This window comes from Pipra filicauda, unplaced genomic scaffold (assembly GCF_003945595.2).
Source record: "Pipra filicauda isolate LSUMZ 115617 unplaced genomic scaffold, ASM394559v2 scaffold157_size4220110_pilon, whole genome shotgun sequence".
NCBI lineage: Eukaryota > Metazoa > Chordata > Aves > Passeriformes > Pipridae > Pipra > Pipra filicauda.
The window spans coordinates 642063-658789 of NW_024104073.1; the positions used below are offsets into that span (position 1 = coordinate 642063).

Consider the following 16727-nt stretch of genomic DNA (forward strand, 5'->3'; position numbering starts at 1 on the left):
CAGGAGCTGTGCATGGGTGTTCCATCGAAGGACTGAGGAACTATCATGGCTGACTATGAGCCTGTTCTTGGCCATGTTTTAGGCAAGGGCTGTGGTATCAGAACATCTCCCTAAGAGGTCCTGTGACATGCCCTGCTAAGGCGAGTACCCCTCACCTAATGAAAACACACCCTATAAAATGTCAAAGCAAGTACATCTGCTGTCTGTCTGTTAATGTGAGAAATCTGTGCAAATTGCATATAAAAGATGCTACCTCAGGCTGAAAGAAACTGTTTTATTTCTCCAGAGATTACCTGCTTTGAAGCATTCCTGATCCTTACAGTAATGCTTCCTGAGCAACTTTTTGCTGTTGTGGATATAAAATAGGAGTTTTGTCCACTGGTGTTGTATCAGCCAAGAAAAACCCCTTAGGTGTTCCCCTTTTTCCCCTCTTTTTTCCCCCTGGGTTTTTCCTGGTTTTTTTGTTTGTTGTTTCCCCCCACCCCCCAGCTACTGTGTGCTAAACTCAACTAGAAATTAGTTCTCCTTGCATATGAGAATGAAACTCTTTGAGCTCTACTTTGGGTTTCTCAGACTTTGACAGATTGGCAATCACTGTGAATCCTTTCAGATATTTTAGTAGGGGCTTTATTAAGGCAGTGTGAAAATGAATGTAAATGCAAATCTGTTATGTGACATGTACTTGCATTTCTTTACAGCGGATTGCAAAAATAATGCTTTGGCATCAGGAAGCATTCAGGTGAATGGACATGGAGGACAGCCTTTGAAACCTCCAGTTAAAAGAGGTCCCGGGCGGAAACCGAAGGTGGAGACTAATAACAGTAGCTGTGAGGTGGTGGTGCACAAGAAAAGAGGCAGGAAACCAAAAAAGCTACAAATTGTTGAACAGCAAAAGGTTGCAGAGCAGAATACAATCCAGACCACAAGGGATATACCAGAAGAAGCCTCTGTTTCTACTGCATGCAACTCTCTTTCTGAAAATAATGTGAAGGAAGACTTGTTACAAAAAAAAGGCCGTGGGGGTAGAAAGCCAAAAAGGAAGATAAAGACCCGTCAGCCAGGCTCGGACCTCTTAGTTCCTGCGAATGTTAAAATGCAAACAAGAAGCAGGAGGAAAAAGACACATGAGCCCATGGAGGAGGGGTCTGAAGAGCTTAAAGATTCTGAACCTCACATGAGAACTAGAAACCAGGGTAGGAGGACAGCCTTTTACAATGAAGATGACTCTGAGGAAGAGCAAAGGCAGCTATTGTTTGAAGACACCTCCTTAACTTTCGGAACATCAAGCAGAGGCAGAGTCCGAAAGCTGACTGAAAAAGCAAAAGCTAATTTAATTGGTTGGTAATTTTTACCAAGGGTTTTACTTCAGAATGCTATGAAGCAGGTACAGTTAAGGAACAGCAGAACAGACTTCTTCTTCCCTGCTGCTATTATGGGTTAGAAGAGTATGTTCTGATGTGGGGAGAAAGATCTAGCAAAAAGATAAACTGAAAGAACATTCTTTGAAAGAAATATATATTTTAAACTTTTGCTATTTATTGCCCTCCAAATAGGTTATACATTTCAACAGTCATTTTGTTCACAATTGAGAATAATTGAAGCAATTTCTGACTGACGTACAGAGTTGATAACTACTCTCCTGGAGTAGTACATAATATCTCTACACAATTGAAAAAAGGTGATGGTACTTTTAATTGCCACAAACTGAAAACAGAAGTCTATTTTTGACCAAGTAAGGTACGCTTTGATTGTAAAGTCAAGTCGCCTAGGAAGGTAGACTTTGACAAAAAGTGGCAGTAAATTCATTTACATTTCTATTAAATACAAAATACCAAACTTTGCTAATCTGAAAATGTTTAATTTCAGTTGTGATGGAACGTTCAGCTGCAAAAGAAGCCTAGCACAGGCCATTGGTTTATCCAAGTTCTGCCAAACATAGCAAAAATGTAATCACAAGTATATATATATATCCACATTGGAAAAAGTTTGACTAATGTCTAATTTTTCAGACCTTGATTCTTGTATCAGTCACTAAATCTCTGTTTATTGTGCCAAAGACTGAGAATCAGTGCAGTGGAAAGCCTTTTTTTCTTTGAGTGTCAGTACAGCATAACATTTGCAGTGATAAAAGCTGTGTCTTGTTTTAAATAGTAAATTGTTAACATTGTTCTGAAATGTATCCTTTTTGGTACTTCTGGTAGAAAATAATGCACTGGTGGGGTCCTTTGACAGAGATGTTTTAGTCTAAATGTATAATTGGTTAAAGGATTCAAGGAAATTACAGGACAAGTATGGAATTATGATGTTTACTTTCTGATCCAGACTGATAGTTGTTTCCACAACTTAAGACATGCTTAAGAGGCTGAAATGACCTACAAAGAAGAGTGTATGTGTATATATTAATATATACATAAACACATACATCTAAAATATTACCCAGGTATAAATTTTTTTCAGGATTTTTTAGATAGCACTAGAATTGAAAATTTTAAAGTGTCATACTTTATAGTTTAATTTTAAGGGGAAGATTGGTTATTTTCAATTATTAGGGTTAAAAGGCCAAATCACTTTTTATGCAATCATGTTTTATACAGTGGTCTCATTGCACATTGTGTTTTTCTGCACTTTTTATGGTATATCACGCTGACATAAGTCAATATACACCCTAAAGAAAAATTCCATTTAATGATTGTGCCTTGTATTCTATTATTTCTTGCATCCTTACTAAAATTAAGTTGTCTATTGTAAATGATAACTATATGACTTAGGGGAATGTATTGTTATATGTACTGCTCTGGAAAAGAAAAGCAGTTATTTATTTGTTTATGGTACATTTAGTTATTTTATACCTTTACAAACAAACCTTAATACCATTTTGTATCACTTAAAAAAAATATTGTCCAGTTCCAAGTTAAAAATACATAAGTAGTCATATTTACTGAGATCTGGTATGGTACAAAAATGTAACCAAAATTTTCTGGTTATACTTTTTTTTTTTTACACAAACATCATCTGCAATGTCTAGAAGGGAGGGCATGCAGAATTAAGACCTTAAATTTGCACAGCTTCTGTATTTGTATTTGAGGCCTGATTCTTCACTCTTTATTTTCTTACTGAAAAAAAGGTTCTAAGTTTGAACAAAGAATATTGGTATTTGCCACCAAGAGAAATAGAAATATGTTACTGTGGATAGCAAATTAGTATCCACCATACCTAGTTTAAGGTAGTTCATTTTACTACAAAGAGTGTCTAAGTAAGATATTTTCCAGATCTTCTTTGAATTGTTATGGATTTGAACTTGGGGAGCAGGGATTAGTTTTTATTTCATTTGTTGGCATATTTATTTTTTCTAACAAGTATTTCTTTATCATTCAATTAAAATGGAGTTGCTAAACATGTGGTAAGATAACAAGCTACGGTTGTACAATTGCAATACAGCTTCACAATTCAAAACTGATTGATTCTCTTTGTTAATTTTGTCACATCTCACTGATGAAGGCAATCATTTGAAAATGTGTAATTTCCTGATGTTATCTGCATTGTAATATATAAAACAGATTATATCTAAAATTCATCTTCTGTATTTACTCTGTTTGTAATGATGTTTTATATGGCATGTCTGTGTATATATTTATATATCAAAAATACCTTGTAAGTAAGTTTTGGAGATTGAGATAATATACGTTCCCTTAATAGTAGGTAGAAGATTAAACATCTTAATTTTGCGAGGATAGAAAGCCTTACCTGCAGAACATGGGTACTGCTTCCCACCCAGTAATATCGGTGACTTTAGCCAGTAAGTTTTTAATTTGTATTAGACACATTAATGTTTTTCCTTTTAAAATAAATTGTGGATAATTTGGATCAAATTTTTTTATAGAAGCAACACTAGAAGTTTATTAGAAATTAATACCAGATTTATTTAAAAGTTATATTTTTATAATTTAATTCACTAGGTTGCAAACTTTATTTATGAGACTTTAGTCACCATCAGACTGTATTTTGGTTGGGGAAAAATTTATTATTTGAAGTGTTGTGAGATACTGTATCAACACAGAAAAAGAGCTTTTGATTACATAGTCTTAAGTTTTTAAATGTGAGCAATAAACTTATTGGTCAGTGTTGAAATAATTTAAGAACTATAATTATATGCATGTTTTATAATGCCATCTCAAGTACCTAACAGCTGGTTCAGAAAATGGACTATCAAAATCTCATGTGCTTGTTTCACATTTGCATTGTAAGTAACATACAGCTTCATAGTCACAGACACATAAATGATCTGGCAGCAATTAACTCAGTTTTATTCATTAAATTTGTTTATATTTGACATGGATATGAGGATACTGTTCTGGTGTTTCTGTGCTATACTGGGAGACGTTAAAATTGGTATTTACTGCTGAGTGGTATCATAACAACAGTGTGTTCTCTAACTACCAATGAGGAAATAACTTCTGCTTCTGTCATAACAGTGGGCTCTAAATGTTTAACAGGAATCATTGTACCTGTGCCTACATACCTAACAACTCTTTATCCACTTTGTTTCTGTTGTTAGTGTGTTCTCTGGGAACTGAACTGAAATTTTACCACTGTAGTGTTCATTATTATTATTCTCAATATTGAACTAGAGCTCTTCGTCACTCGGCAATGACCAGTGATACAACTTTACAGAGAAATGTCTTCCTCCAGTGATTAGACTGCTGTGATAAAGATTTACAGATGTTTATTTGTACAGTGTCTGGTTTGTACCTGTGATTGGTTTGTTGATAGACTTGTAAGATTGAGTTGGTTGAGTTAAATATTACTATGGCTTAATATTTGTGAAACTATTAATTGATAAAGGACCCTGATGCAGCACGTAGGATATATTAATATCTATTAAAAAATAAATTGTAGTGTAGAGACAGCTTATTCACTGTATTGCTGTACAAATATTTTTAAGCATCAGTTCTGTGCCAGAGGCTTTTGTCTTACCAAAGAAGGACTACATGCAACACAAAAAATACTCTGTCCATTCAGTAATCTCAAGCTTGTTACAGTTTTTACATCACATTGTTAAATATTTTGCTCACATTTGTTGGATTGCGGACTATAAGTAAATGCTTTAGCGTGTCATTTGAATTTAGGCACATGTTAAATGGTTGACTGGTTCTATAAAAGCAATAGGTGTAACTGGATGGGACTGTTTCACCCTGTACTTACGTAGTAGATAAGAGGTTAGAGATTTTTAATCTCACTTTCATCGACATTCACATTCAATTTTGTAGCATGTGAATCTTGCTGAGGTAATTTTAACATTGCTGGTCAATCAAGATGCAGCCATACCACAATTGTGTCCTGAGTCCTTACCTTATTCTGAAGTAGTATATTTTGTCCATGCTACTTTTTCAAAGGTTTTACTTTTTGCCTTTTATTAACAGAGTGTTTAAAAATAATTTAATTCTGCTACAGTGCTGTGATACAGAAGGTCGAGGCTCTTAAAACCTCACCTAGAAACAGCAAAAGCTCATTTTCTGTTTACTACCTAAATGAAGACAAATTAACTGTGTAAAATTAGTATATATTTTCTTTTATCCCTGAAGCTCTTGTAACAGACTGGTTTCCAAGGGGACCTAGATATTCAACTGATAAAAGGGCTGTTAGTTTTCTGCTGTAAATTATTGTATATACGTGTTTGTTTGTATGCAGAGGAAAGCGTATTACATTTCATAAAATTGGCCAAGGCTTAACAATGTGTTTCCAATAACAAGTCTGGCATTGACAGCTTACGTAGCTTCCTGTTTTTGAATCATGAGTACAGCCTGTTCACTTTCTGCTGTCTGGGGAAAATAGCAGGTAGCTTTTAAACCAGAGTTAACCTCTAGGTGCTCTTGTGTTTCTGCTAATTTTAATGCAGGAATTCACCATGTCATTTTTACAGTGTGTTGGATGAGGAAACATGCCAGGAAGCTAGATTAAAAGACATCTTAAATTGCAGAAAAAGAGGCGATTGGCTGCTTCCCCCCCCCTCCCTGCCCCTTTTCCCAAGGTTATAAGAGCCTCAAGGCACTCCAGAAGAGAAACCTTATATGCTGCAATAAAATAAGGGTGAAGAAATTTAGCTTTTAGGAGGTACGTAGTCAGACAAGTAGTCATTTGGATCCTTTTTAATGCAGATAAATACATCAGGAAATTCACTTCAAATAATTCAAATAATACATTTTAGGGAGGGAAAGTAGTACTATACTAGGAATTCCTACACTGAAAAAACAAAGAATGAAGTCATTCAAAATAGGGGTAGAAAGAAATAGAAGTACCTGTCATGTACTGTGTGATGTACATGTGCTGTTTTGTGCTTACAACTGCACGTGTTGGTTTGCTAATGCATTGAGACCATACAGAAGTTACATTTTTGGACCATACTAAAACTGCAGAAGTGTGGTGGACAACTGGATAATGATCTTGCGTGAACTAAATTCTGTCATAATGTTTCAATATGTATAGAATGGAGCTCAACTTCAAGTAAATTACCTAGAAAGGTTAATTTTAAAACTGACACATTTTCAGATTAAAAATTACGCTTATTTTGTACAGAATTATGTAAAACAAAAATCTGTTGTATGTAATGAGTAACAGTTTTGAAAACTATAATTCTTTAGCTTTATCAAGGCTTTTTTCCTTCCAGAAATCTAGATTATCATGTTATAACCTGAAGTATCTCACCAGGATAACAGTGCCCTTTCTTTTTGTACATATGGATTGGAAATTTCTTTACTGTTATGTGGACACTTTCTATGTTAGTTTTGATGCATAATACTTTGAATCCTTTTATACAAACTAGAATGTATGTGTAAGAATTACTGTCACTGCAATGTAGTAACTACAAACTTATTTTTAAATAAATAGAAAACATGTTTTTCTAAGCTGTCCAACAGTGTTTGTTTCTATCTAGTAATTTGCTGTATTATGGGACAGTTGCTTATGTGTTTCTCAAAACCGCCTAAACTCAGCTTCTTTTGATTCCTTATGGAATATGGTATAGTGGTATATGGCAATATGGTATAGTGTATGTGTGGGAACAAACAAAATTACAACTGGAGTGTGCTCTGATAGAGATCAAAGTTTGCTATTTTGTAGGGGTTTTCACTAAACCCTGCAGTTCTGGAGGCCATATAAAAGCAGTAGCATCTGGCACTGAAGACACCATGTTGCCACTCCTCTTAGCTCACTTTCACATGTGCAGCAGGGTACCCACCCCTAATCCTCCAGAAAGCCTTCCTTGTTCAAATAACAAAGGTTTGTACCAGAGCTATGTCCAGTCTATGGATATCTGTACTTCCCAACAACTCTAGAAGAAGCTAAAAACACCTAAGGAGAGAGAAGTTCCCTCCTCCCTACCCGTAGAGTACTGGTCTTCAGTCTAGTTGCCCTGAGTGGGTGGTGCAAGGAAAAGGCAATACAGGATGTATTTGCACAAAGCTGCAGGGTTGGTTTGTTGATATCTACGTGTTTCTGCCCGATAGATGCAAGACAAAAGAAATGTTTAGTATTTCAAATACTGCCACTACGTGGATTCTGTTTAATTTCATGTGTTACTTACTTCCTCCTTATATACCTTACCTCAAAACACAAGGAAGTGATGGAAGAGACCCTTACCTCACAGATGCGGGTATGTGTGCTGCTGGGTGATGGGAATGGGGAATGGTCACAGCAGAATGAACTCCCTATTGCTTTCCAGACTCCACGTTGAGTCTAGCAAAAGCAAGACTTGTTTTAGCAGATGAGAAACCTGTTGTCTCAATCATCCATGTGAGTTTTAGTAATTGGCCTGTTCTGCTTGGAGAAAATAAATTTAGAATACTGAAAATGTAACACATTTTCTTCTGTGCTTCTGGTACGTACTGGAGCTGGTAGTTCTATTGTATGTGCATTTTCAGTATGGCAGCATTATTGTAATAGTGGTGTGCTCATCCAAGCACAAGCCACCCCAGGTCCACGGTTCTAGTTTTGTTACTGAGAATAGTCTTAAGCAGTTAATAATTTTTTCTTTATTTTGAAAATACTTTTCTGCATAACTCTGTACAAAATCCTTAAAATACAATTGTATCCCACTTCTCATTCCTGTGACAAGTATCTTTTTGAAACCTGCTGTGGTTATTTTTCTTTGAGTAGAAATCAAGACTTTGCTTAGGATTAATAGATGCTGTGAAATGTTAGTATCTGACAGTGAGATGCTGACTGTGCTGGTATTAATGCTTCATTACCTTGTTAATACCATTTACTCCTGTTGATCATAACACTCATTAAATGAAGGAAATTGTGTAATCATTGACCATTTTCTTTTCAAAGTGGAAAGTTTTTATGCCAAAACCTGTGTTATTTCCTGCTCTAGCTTTGCAAAATAGTTCTTGTCATTTTTCCCAAAGACAAATGAGCAAAGTGTAATGGTTTTAAAAATTAATCAATGTTTCTATTTGAAGCAAATGTGAAAATAAAGGAAATGCCAGCAAGCAACATACAATGTGACTGGAATTTAAGTAGCATAAAAATGAGTTATTGTACACAAAATTAGCATGCAAAATATAGGGGTTTTGTGGGTTTTACTAATGTTAACAGGAAGCTCAAAGCCCAAAATGTCAAGTTGTTTTTCTAGCTTAGAGAAATACTGTGTTAAGAAATCTTTGGAACAGGCTTAATTGAATCTTTTACAGGAGTGTAGTGAGAATTTATGAATTCTGTCCTGTACTTTAAAATCTGTATGAGCACTGAAGGGGGAGACTGGGTAGAGGATTCGGGAATCTTGTTTCTAGTCTAGTAACAACCATACAAATTTCCTTTGTAATTCCTTTTCTTGTCTCTGAAACAGGGAGGTTTTTGGTCCTGTCAGCCTTTCATTTTACTTTAGCTTGCAGATACATCAGTGGGGAAAAAAAAGAAAAAAAAAAAGAGAAAGAGGGAACAAGAGCAGAGGCAGGTAATCAATTCATTCAGCATCAGATTTCTGCAGAGGCATATTCCTGAAGGTACTGACTTCAAATAATGTTAGCATTCAAGGACCAGGCAGCCTCATCTGTTAATTTGTGTTTTGTCTCAGATCTCTGAATTTGACTTTGAACAAGGATATTCAAAATAATAAAGACTGTAACTTAAAATGCAAACCTAGTTAGAATACGATTAAAATACTAGAAGGAATGACTGTATTTGTATTCTATAGCAGAGAAATCTAGTAGGGTTATTTTTCTGAAATTCAAGCACCTCATTCAAAATTTGAGTTCTCTTTATTATTAAGGAAAGTGATGTAAGCTTCCATAAACTGCTAAGAAATGGAATATAGTTGTCAAAAACTTAAAAAAGAGTTACTTACAAGTCATTAATTAGTGATTGCCTCTCAATACACTGCCTATTTTTACCCAACTAGAATCTCAACATGAGGAGTTGAGTGTATGTGCAGTTTGTACCATTGTCCTTCACTGACATCAGTTACTCTGAATGAACAAGTATGTGGGGAAAGATTAAATATCTAGAACTCAAAACTTTTATGCCGTTTAATGCTTTTAAAGTGTTTGAGGTTGTAAAATGTGTGTTAATACTAAACTCTTCTGTTGGATAAAGTTACAAGGGAAATGAGAGGTTAAATTATTTAGGAAAATTGTCAGAAAATTCACATAACCTTTGTCTTGTGAAAGGGCAGATCATCTGAAATTGTCTCATGGTCAGGGTTGGTTTTTTATTCTTGCATGCCAATTTATGATGTAATTTTCCTCTGGCTTTGGCTTCTTCGCTGCCCACCTCTGAGTCATGACAGAGCACACAGTTTTCTTTCTGGCTCTTGCACCGAAAACCTCTGCTCAAGCACATGGGGAAGAACCTGATTTGTAACAGAAGCATCTTGGTCTTGCAATCTGATTTACTTTGTATTTTTGAAAGGCATCTTAATGTTTGGGTAGTAATAAATTGCTTGAGACACACTTTAAAACCTTCAGTGTCCCTGAGGTAGGACCAGGTGTTTATGTGGCTCCTGGCATTTTGCCCAAGGGCGCAGTTAAGTCCCTCTATTTACTGCAGCCTGGGCTGGTGTGATGCAAATGGCCACGATGGCCCAAAGAGTCTGTTTTCCTTGGGGTGGGCTGTGCAGGGCAAATAGGTTGCTCTGAGCAACCTGATCTAGCTGAGGATGGCCCTGCTCATTGCAGGACTAGATGACCTTGAAAAGGTCCCTTCCAACTCGAACTATTCTATGGTTCCATGATTAAAAAACTAGTTTTCTTAGGTAAAATTTGTATTTCTAGTTTAAGCCAGTAGTCGTGTTTTCAAGTGGGCATTCCTGACATGTTGCACAGGTTTAAATCCACCAACAAACAAAACCTTAAACCCAGCCACTTATTTCCCACATGATCACTAGGTACAGCTTGATAACACTTTGGGGTTTTTTCACAGTATTGCCCTTCACAGAGCTGTGCTCGGTATGTGAGAAGTGATAGCTGGAACATTTCCTCTCTCGATAAGGCTTGATATTTGCTACTGCTGAATTTCCCTTCTTGTCTGTAACGTTCCCTTTGCTTTCATCTCTCTGGATCATTTGCAGTTTGAGTCTGCCTCTTCTGTTTGCTCCCACTCTGACTGGGTGTCATCAGCAAATCTGACTGCTGTTGAATTTACACCAAAGAAATCTGTCATATGGAGGAGACTCATTGATGGGCTTTGACTCCCGCTGCAGCAGCCCAGCAGTGGCAGGCCCAGAGTTCTGTTGGGCACTGACATGAGCACTATTGAAACCACACAGAGACTTCTGTTTCAGCTGTGCCGCCTTCTATCTGTGACAAAGCCAGGCCCAGAGACCACCACCAAGTCCTCTCTGAAGTACCAGCAGGGTGGTGAGAGGCACACCATGAAGCTGGGTTACAGCTTTGCGTTAGGACACATTTTGCATAAACTTCACACGAGAGAACTTCCTCTGGACTTCTGTTCAGGGAAGGTTAAAGATGCTTGTCCACCTTCAGAGGAAAAATACTTATATAAGGAAGTTGAAAATATCATTTACTTCAGGTGAGCCTGCAGAAATAAATTAGAACTTTTTATTTCTTTCTTTATAATCTCTTTAAAGCTGTCAGGGTGTAAAGTCCACCCAGGTGTTTGTTGCATTTTGAGAATACGAAATTCTGATCCCATCTGCCCTGGGAGCTTTTTCATGCGATGGGAAGAGGAGAGAAGGGGACAAACCCCCTGGCTGAGAACCCGGCTCAGGCTCCGCTCTCGGCACTCCCGGTTCATTTCAGGTGTTCACACCTTTATGCAGAGGAGGGCACGAAGCCCGTCCCGCCGCTCCCCAGAGGCCCCACCTGCCCCCGGCAGCCCCGCCCGTCACACCTGGAGGGGGCCCCGGTCCCGCCGCCCGGAGCTGCGCCACGGGCAGGGCCGGAATGCGCTGCCGGCGCCGCTGGGTGAGGGTCCGGGAGGGCGGGTCCGGGAAGGGGGGTCCCCTGCTGCCCTGCAGCGCCGGCACAAGGGGGCTGCGGCCCGGCCCTGGCTGGGGGGGCACAGGCACAGCGCGCGTCCGACGGGTCTCCGGGTGCTCGGAATGTGCACGGAAGTATTTTATTTCTTTGGGATTCTCAGGCCGGGATAACACTACATCTGCTACCGCATTCGTTCTGTCTGGTGGATCAGGCCGCTCAGAAAGCTGATTTTAGAAACAGGCGGAAGACCTGCAGCGGCAGAAGTTGTACGGTCGTGCTGTGTGAGTGCCCTGGGCAATGCGGTAGCAATACCCGCGGGTCCTGTCCAGCCCTCCGGCCTAGCAGGGGTATTTGGTTGAACTAATTTGTGCCTCTTCCTCCCCGCCCCCCTCAATGTACAAGGGTAAACGACTACTCTACATGTACAACTACTGATGATGTCTAAAATTAGTTGTTTTTTCTTTGCTGCTGGCTCTAAAGCAGGTGATGCAGAAGTGAAAGTTACAGTTTGTGGTAATGCTTCATCACACACAAAGACGTTTTCATATTCCTTACAATATTCTTTGGGCCTCCTTTGGCATTGTTTTGTGATCTGGGCTACTTTTTCCAGGCAGTTTTCATAAATCTAAGTTTTCATGTGCACGTGCTGTGTATATTACAGTAACCCAAATTATTTTGTAAATTACATAAATTAGGATAGCAGGAACTAGAAGCAACTCAGACACAACTGAAATGAATTGATGGTGCTTGCAGGCTGAGTACTGCACTAAAGTAGAGAGTAGGAGCTGTAACAGCCACTCCTAGAGAACAGAGTATGTGTAGATGACTCTGAATGTTGCAGCAAACCTGCACACTCTGAGAACACCAGTGTAAAAGATACAAGTCTCAGATTTCAGAATGTCTTAGTTCTGATTTGAAAAAGCCTCACAGACTTAAAAAGACAGTAAATGCACTCCTCAGGTGAAGGTGAATATCTTAATTTGATGGGGAAGAAGGAAAGAGTCATGAATATCTTAATACACAGCTATGGCGTGGCATGTGCCTGTGGAATGAATGTCAATGTAAAATCCTTTTCTAATCTAGTGATGGGACTGTGGCACATGTTGTTATCAACTTGATATGCTATGTGTGCCTTCAGTTTGAAAGAAATATCCCTTAGTTCTATCAGATGTGCAATAATTACTGAATCTAAATAGATTATTCTTGAGGCCATCAATCTGGTATGTCGGACGTGTTTAATACACCTAATTAGATGACAAAGCAGCACGATAAATTTTGTTCACAGAGAACAGCTTTTTACTGCAAATTAGGAAACTATGCAACTTCCCAGTTCCTTTTCCTTTTTTTTTTTATTTTGTTTGTTTGTTTATTTTGAGTTTTTGTTTAACAATGAAAAATGTCTGTGTAACTCTTAAAAGAGGATTTTCACTTTCTTGGTCTTGTGAAGCTGTCTACTTTGGTCTTCTATTAATTTTTATAAGTACCCTCAGATTTAATGCAGTTAAAGGGGCCTAATTCAGGTGTGCTCTGGCTGTAACTGAAATGATTGAGTACAGATGTTATGAATCAACAAAACAATCTGAAGGAAACTTTTAACTACTACACAGCTAGCAAAGCTCACAACTACATATTTTCTTTTTTTTTTTTTTCTCTTTTCAGAGTAGGGAGCAGGGAAGTGTCTTAGAAGAAACTTCCTGTTGGAATGCCTCACATCAATGCAGCTGCAGCTCTGCAAGTTTACATGCTGCTGTTTGCTCTTCCTGCACAATATTTCATATCCCAGTGGTATGGAACAGACTCTGTTGAATGCATCCAAATAACAGAGAGGTTGAAGAGTCTCCTTCCTTACTGCATTTATTTATAAGACAGTTCTCTTTCTCATCCCCAATGACCCTTTGTCCTGGAAAGCTGGAGTGTGGGTGGGACACATTGGCTATTCCTATACCAAAACAACATTCAAATCATACCTCAGACATTTTTGTGGCTTAATGGAACTGTATTTAGTTGTTTAACGATGTCCTTCAAATTTGAATAGCAACCATTATTTTTTCCCACAAAAATCGGTACAGTCTGAGTGCATGAATATGCCTCAGAATTTCATTCTGCTTTGGATATTCCAATATGCATTACTGTGGGTTATTATGGCCCTTTCAAAAGGGGAAAATGAAGCATTTGATGACTAACACTATTTCTAATTTTCCATCATGTTTTGACACTTAGAGATTTTCTTGCACAGTATGACTCAGTACAGACTCTTTCCCAACAAAATCATAGTGAATTAGTTAAGGCAGTCACAATGACAGAATTAAGTAAGGAGCGCCATTCTGTATATGAATTGGAGAAGTTATGTATTGACAGAGTCTCACACATCCATCTTCAAATGTAAAGTGGAGAATATTACATCAGATCTAAATTTTTGATAGCAGTAACCATTGGCAAATGTTAGTATCTTGAAAATGAACCATTCAAAGAGAGACTTAGTTTTAACAGTGCAGCCTGTGCAGTGCACTGGCTGTGTAGTTCATCTGTGGAACTCAAATACATGAAGTAATAAGAGCAAAAGATTGGCCTGTTTAAAAAAAGAACTAAGCCTGACTTTGTGTGTAAAGACCCAGAGTTAAATAATTTTCAGGCCTCATGGCATGAGTCAACTACTTACTATTTCAATTTATGCAAAAACATTTAAGCTCTTTTCAATAGTCTTTTGATTACGTGCACCATTTTTTGAATGTTTGATGCTCAGTCTTCTCGAGTAACAGTCGAAACTGCAGAATCTGATGCAATTTAGCAATTCCTATGGTCTGAGTAGAGGAAGCAAGAAACCTTGTAATGAAAAACGGTATTTTCTAAAATTTAGATATGGTTTACTGGTACAAGTAATGATTGAGAGAATATTCATTTGCAGTCTTGATATTAATCTTGAGGAGAACCTGTTCCTAGTTACTGACCTTTTTTTCCTGTTTGCTACAGAAGCCTTAAAGTTAAATATTAAAAAGCTATATAAAAATACTAGAGAAGGTTTTAAAACCAGTATGATGATAATTTTTACTACTAACGGATAACTGCCTCTTGGAGCTGCCTACAAGCTGCCTGCTTACTTGAGTCTGGATGCATGGTCAAATCATTTAAAGCTGTGGCTATCGAAGACAAGATAGGGTGTTACATACGTGGTTTCTTCTTAACAGGAAGATATGCTGTGGGGAAAAAAATGACAAAGAGGAAGCATCTCTCATTTGCTTGCTGAGCCTGATTTAGAACTTGAAAACCTTGTGCCTATTTTCTACACAAACATCAAAATTTGAACTCCATGCGAAGCTAAACGTAAATCATGGCAGTAATTTTATACATTTTTTCCTCTAAATTTATCTGACTGTGAAGTCAGGATGACTAACCACATTAATGTTTGTAAGCAGCTACATGTTTGTGGGATGAGATCCTACCACACTGGATGGATGTCTTATGCACTATATGGTAGTTCAAGAAAACTTGAAATTGAATTAGGAAACATAGGTGAAAAATTTGTGGGTTTAAGAGGAAGGAGAATCTTGATTATTGGTCATGTGACAGTGAGTTGGTCTAGAAAAAATAAAATTACATCCATTTATATATACACACACCATTTTAATTTAAGAAGACTGTCCATAGGCTTCTTTTGTGACTTTGAACAGCATATTTGTGAAACTGAATTCTTGTACAATAGAAATACTCCACAGATTTTACCCTGTCTGGACCTTCAAAGATCCTTTATTATTGATCTATGTACAATAATCAAGGGTGTTAAGTCCTCTGAACTGTGGAGGATCCAGACTTAGTTTTGCTCCCACCAAAACCTAGGGGAATGGTCTATGCCTGGAAACAGAAACTGTGCTCTTCTTAGGTTCACCATATATTGCTTTGAAACTTTGTGGAAAGCTCCATGCATATCTAAAGATAAAGACCAAATGATCCTTTGATTATTTGTATATAGTTGGAGCTGCTTTTCTTCTGAATATATTATAAATAATTGGTTATCCTAAAAATAATGGCATTTGAGACCTTCCAAACCAACCATATGAGCTGCTGTTTTTAATAATGCAGTTGAGCAAGTGAAGCTATTTGCCCATTCCTCTTTCTGTTAAAAGGTATTTGTCAACCTTAAATCTTCCTACACATCTGAGATAAACAAAAACTTTTTAAAAGAGCATTGTTTGCACAGTTATGGAACTCGCGTTCACTTCCCTCCAGGCAGGTAAAGGGAGTAAGACTGAAAGAGGGACAGTGGTGGACACCATCAAAGAGGAAGGAGACCAGGACAACCCCTAGTTTTCTGGCACCAACAGATTGCCCGCTAGTATAGGTGGAGAATGTTAACCCAAATACCTCTGTTCATAGACTGTTGCTGTTACATTGTCTGCAGAAGGAGTATTTGAAAACTTCCCACCCTGTAAATGTTCAGTTTGCCCATTGTTTCTTTACCCTTTCTCTTTTTCACAATAGCAATGGAAAACATGCCATTTCTCCTTTCTAAGGAGATCCCTCCCTAGCCCTCGCCCTTTAAATTCAGATGAAATTCAGTCTAGTGCAGAAGGAAAAGCTCTACTTACTGCAGCCTTAAGCTGGGACTTATAGCCAGACACCTTGTCCATACCAGTGTTAATCAATTTTTAAAGATTTTACAAAAGATACTGAAGAATCACTCTGCTAGAATTCAGAATAGTATTTGCTCACCTCTATAAAATAAATGGGTTTCTTTCCTCTAATACAGAAATTCTAACGCAACTTTAGAGTTACGTATTCAAAGAAATTAGATTCATACTGTTTTTTCCTGTTGGAACAAAGTTGTTTTTCTTGTGTATTCCTTAAATGTAGTTTCAACGTAAAACACTTATGCAGGCTTCAAATTGTGAAGAAGTTTGTGTCAAAGGCTTTGCAGTATTCCTCTCTTCAGACAAACAGCTAAGATAGGATAAGTGGCCTTCTGATTATTACTGAAACTGAGTTTCTAAAGACCTTGTTTGAAAGTTGGGTTATTAATTTTACATTTTAGGAATTGGTACTACGGAGAAAACTAAAAGTGGTGACAATGAAGCAAAGCCCCATTCTTATTTTGCAGGTATTGGAGTCTTCGCAATCCTTTTGGATCTTGCTTGTGTTATTATTGTCTGTAAGGTCTTCTATAGTAGATTTCTGTATTTAGTTTGTAAATAGTAGTCTTTTTTTCTTTTCTCTTCTCTCTAAACATGAGTAAGCAAAACAGAAGATGTAAAATCCAAGGCCTTTCCCCCGTGTTGTGTATCAGTATCAACATGATAT

The 16727-nt window shown here is 37.5% G+C and overlaps 1 protein-coding gene across 2 annotated transcripts in view; it reads left to right on the forward strand.

Annotated features, from left to right (window-relative positions):
- Positions 1–6908, forward strand: part of LOC113982878 (pleckstrin homology domain interacting protein) — a 107953-nt gene extending 101045 nt beyond the window's left edge. For both annotated transcript variants that reach the window (XM_027711503.2, XM_027711504.2), the window contains exon 40: positions 699–6908. In XM_027711503.2, the coding sequence (XP_027567304.1) occupies positions 699–1345 (647 nt within the window). In that variant the 3' untranslated portion in view covers positions 1346–6908. The remainder of the gene's footprint in view (positions 1–698) is intronic.
- Positions 6909–16727: the final 9819 nt, after the last annotated feature.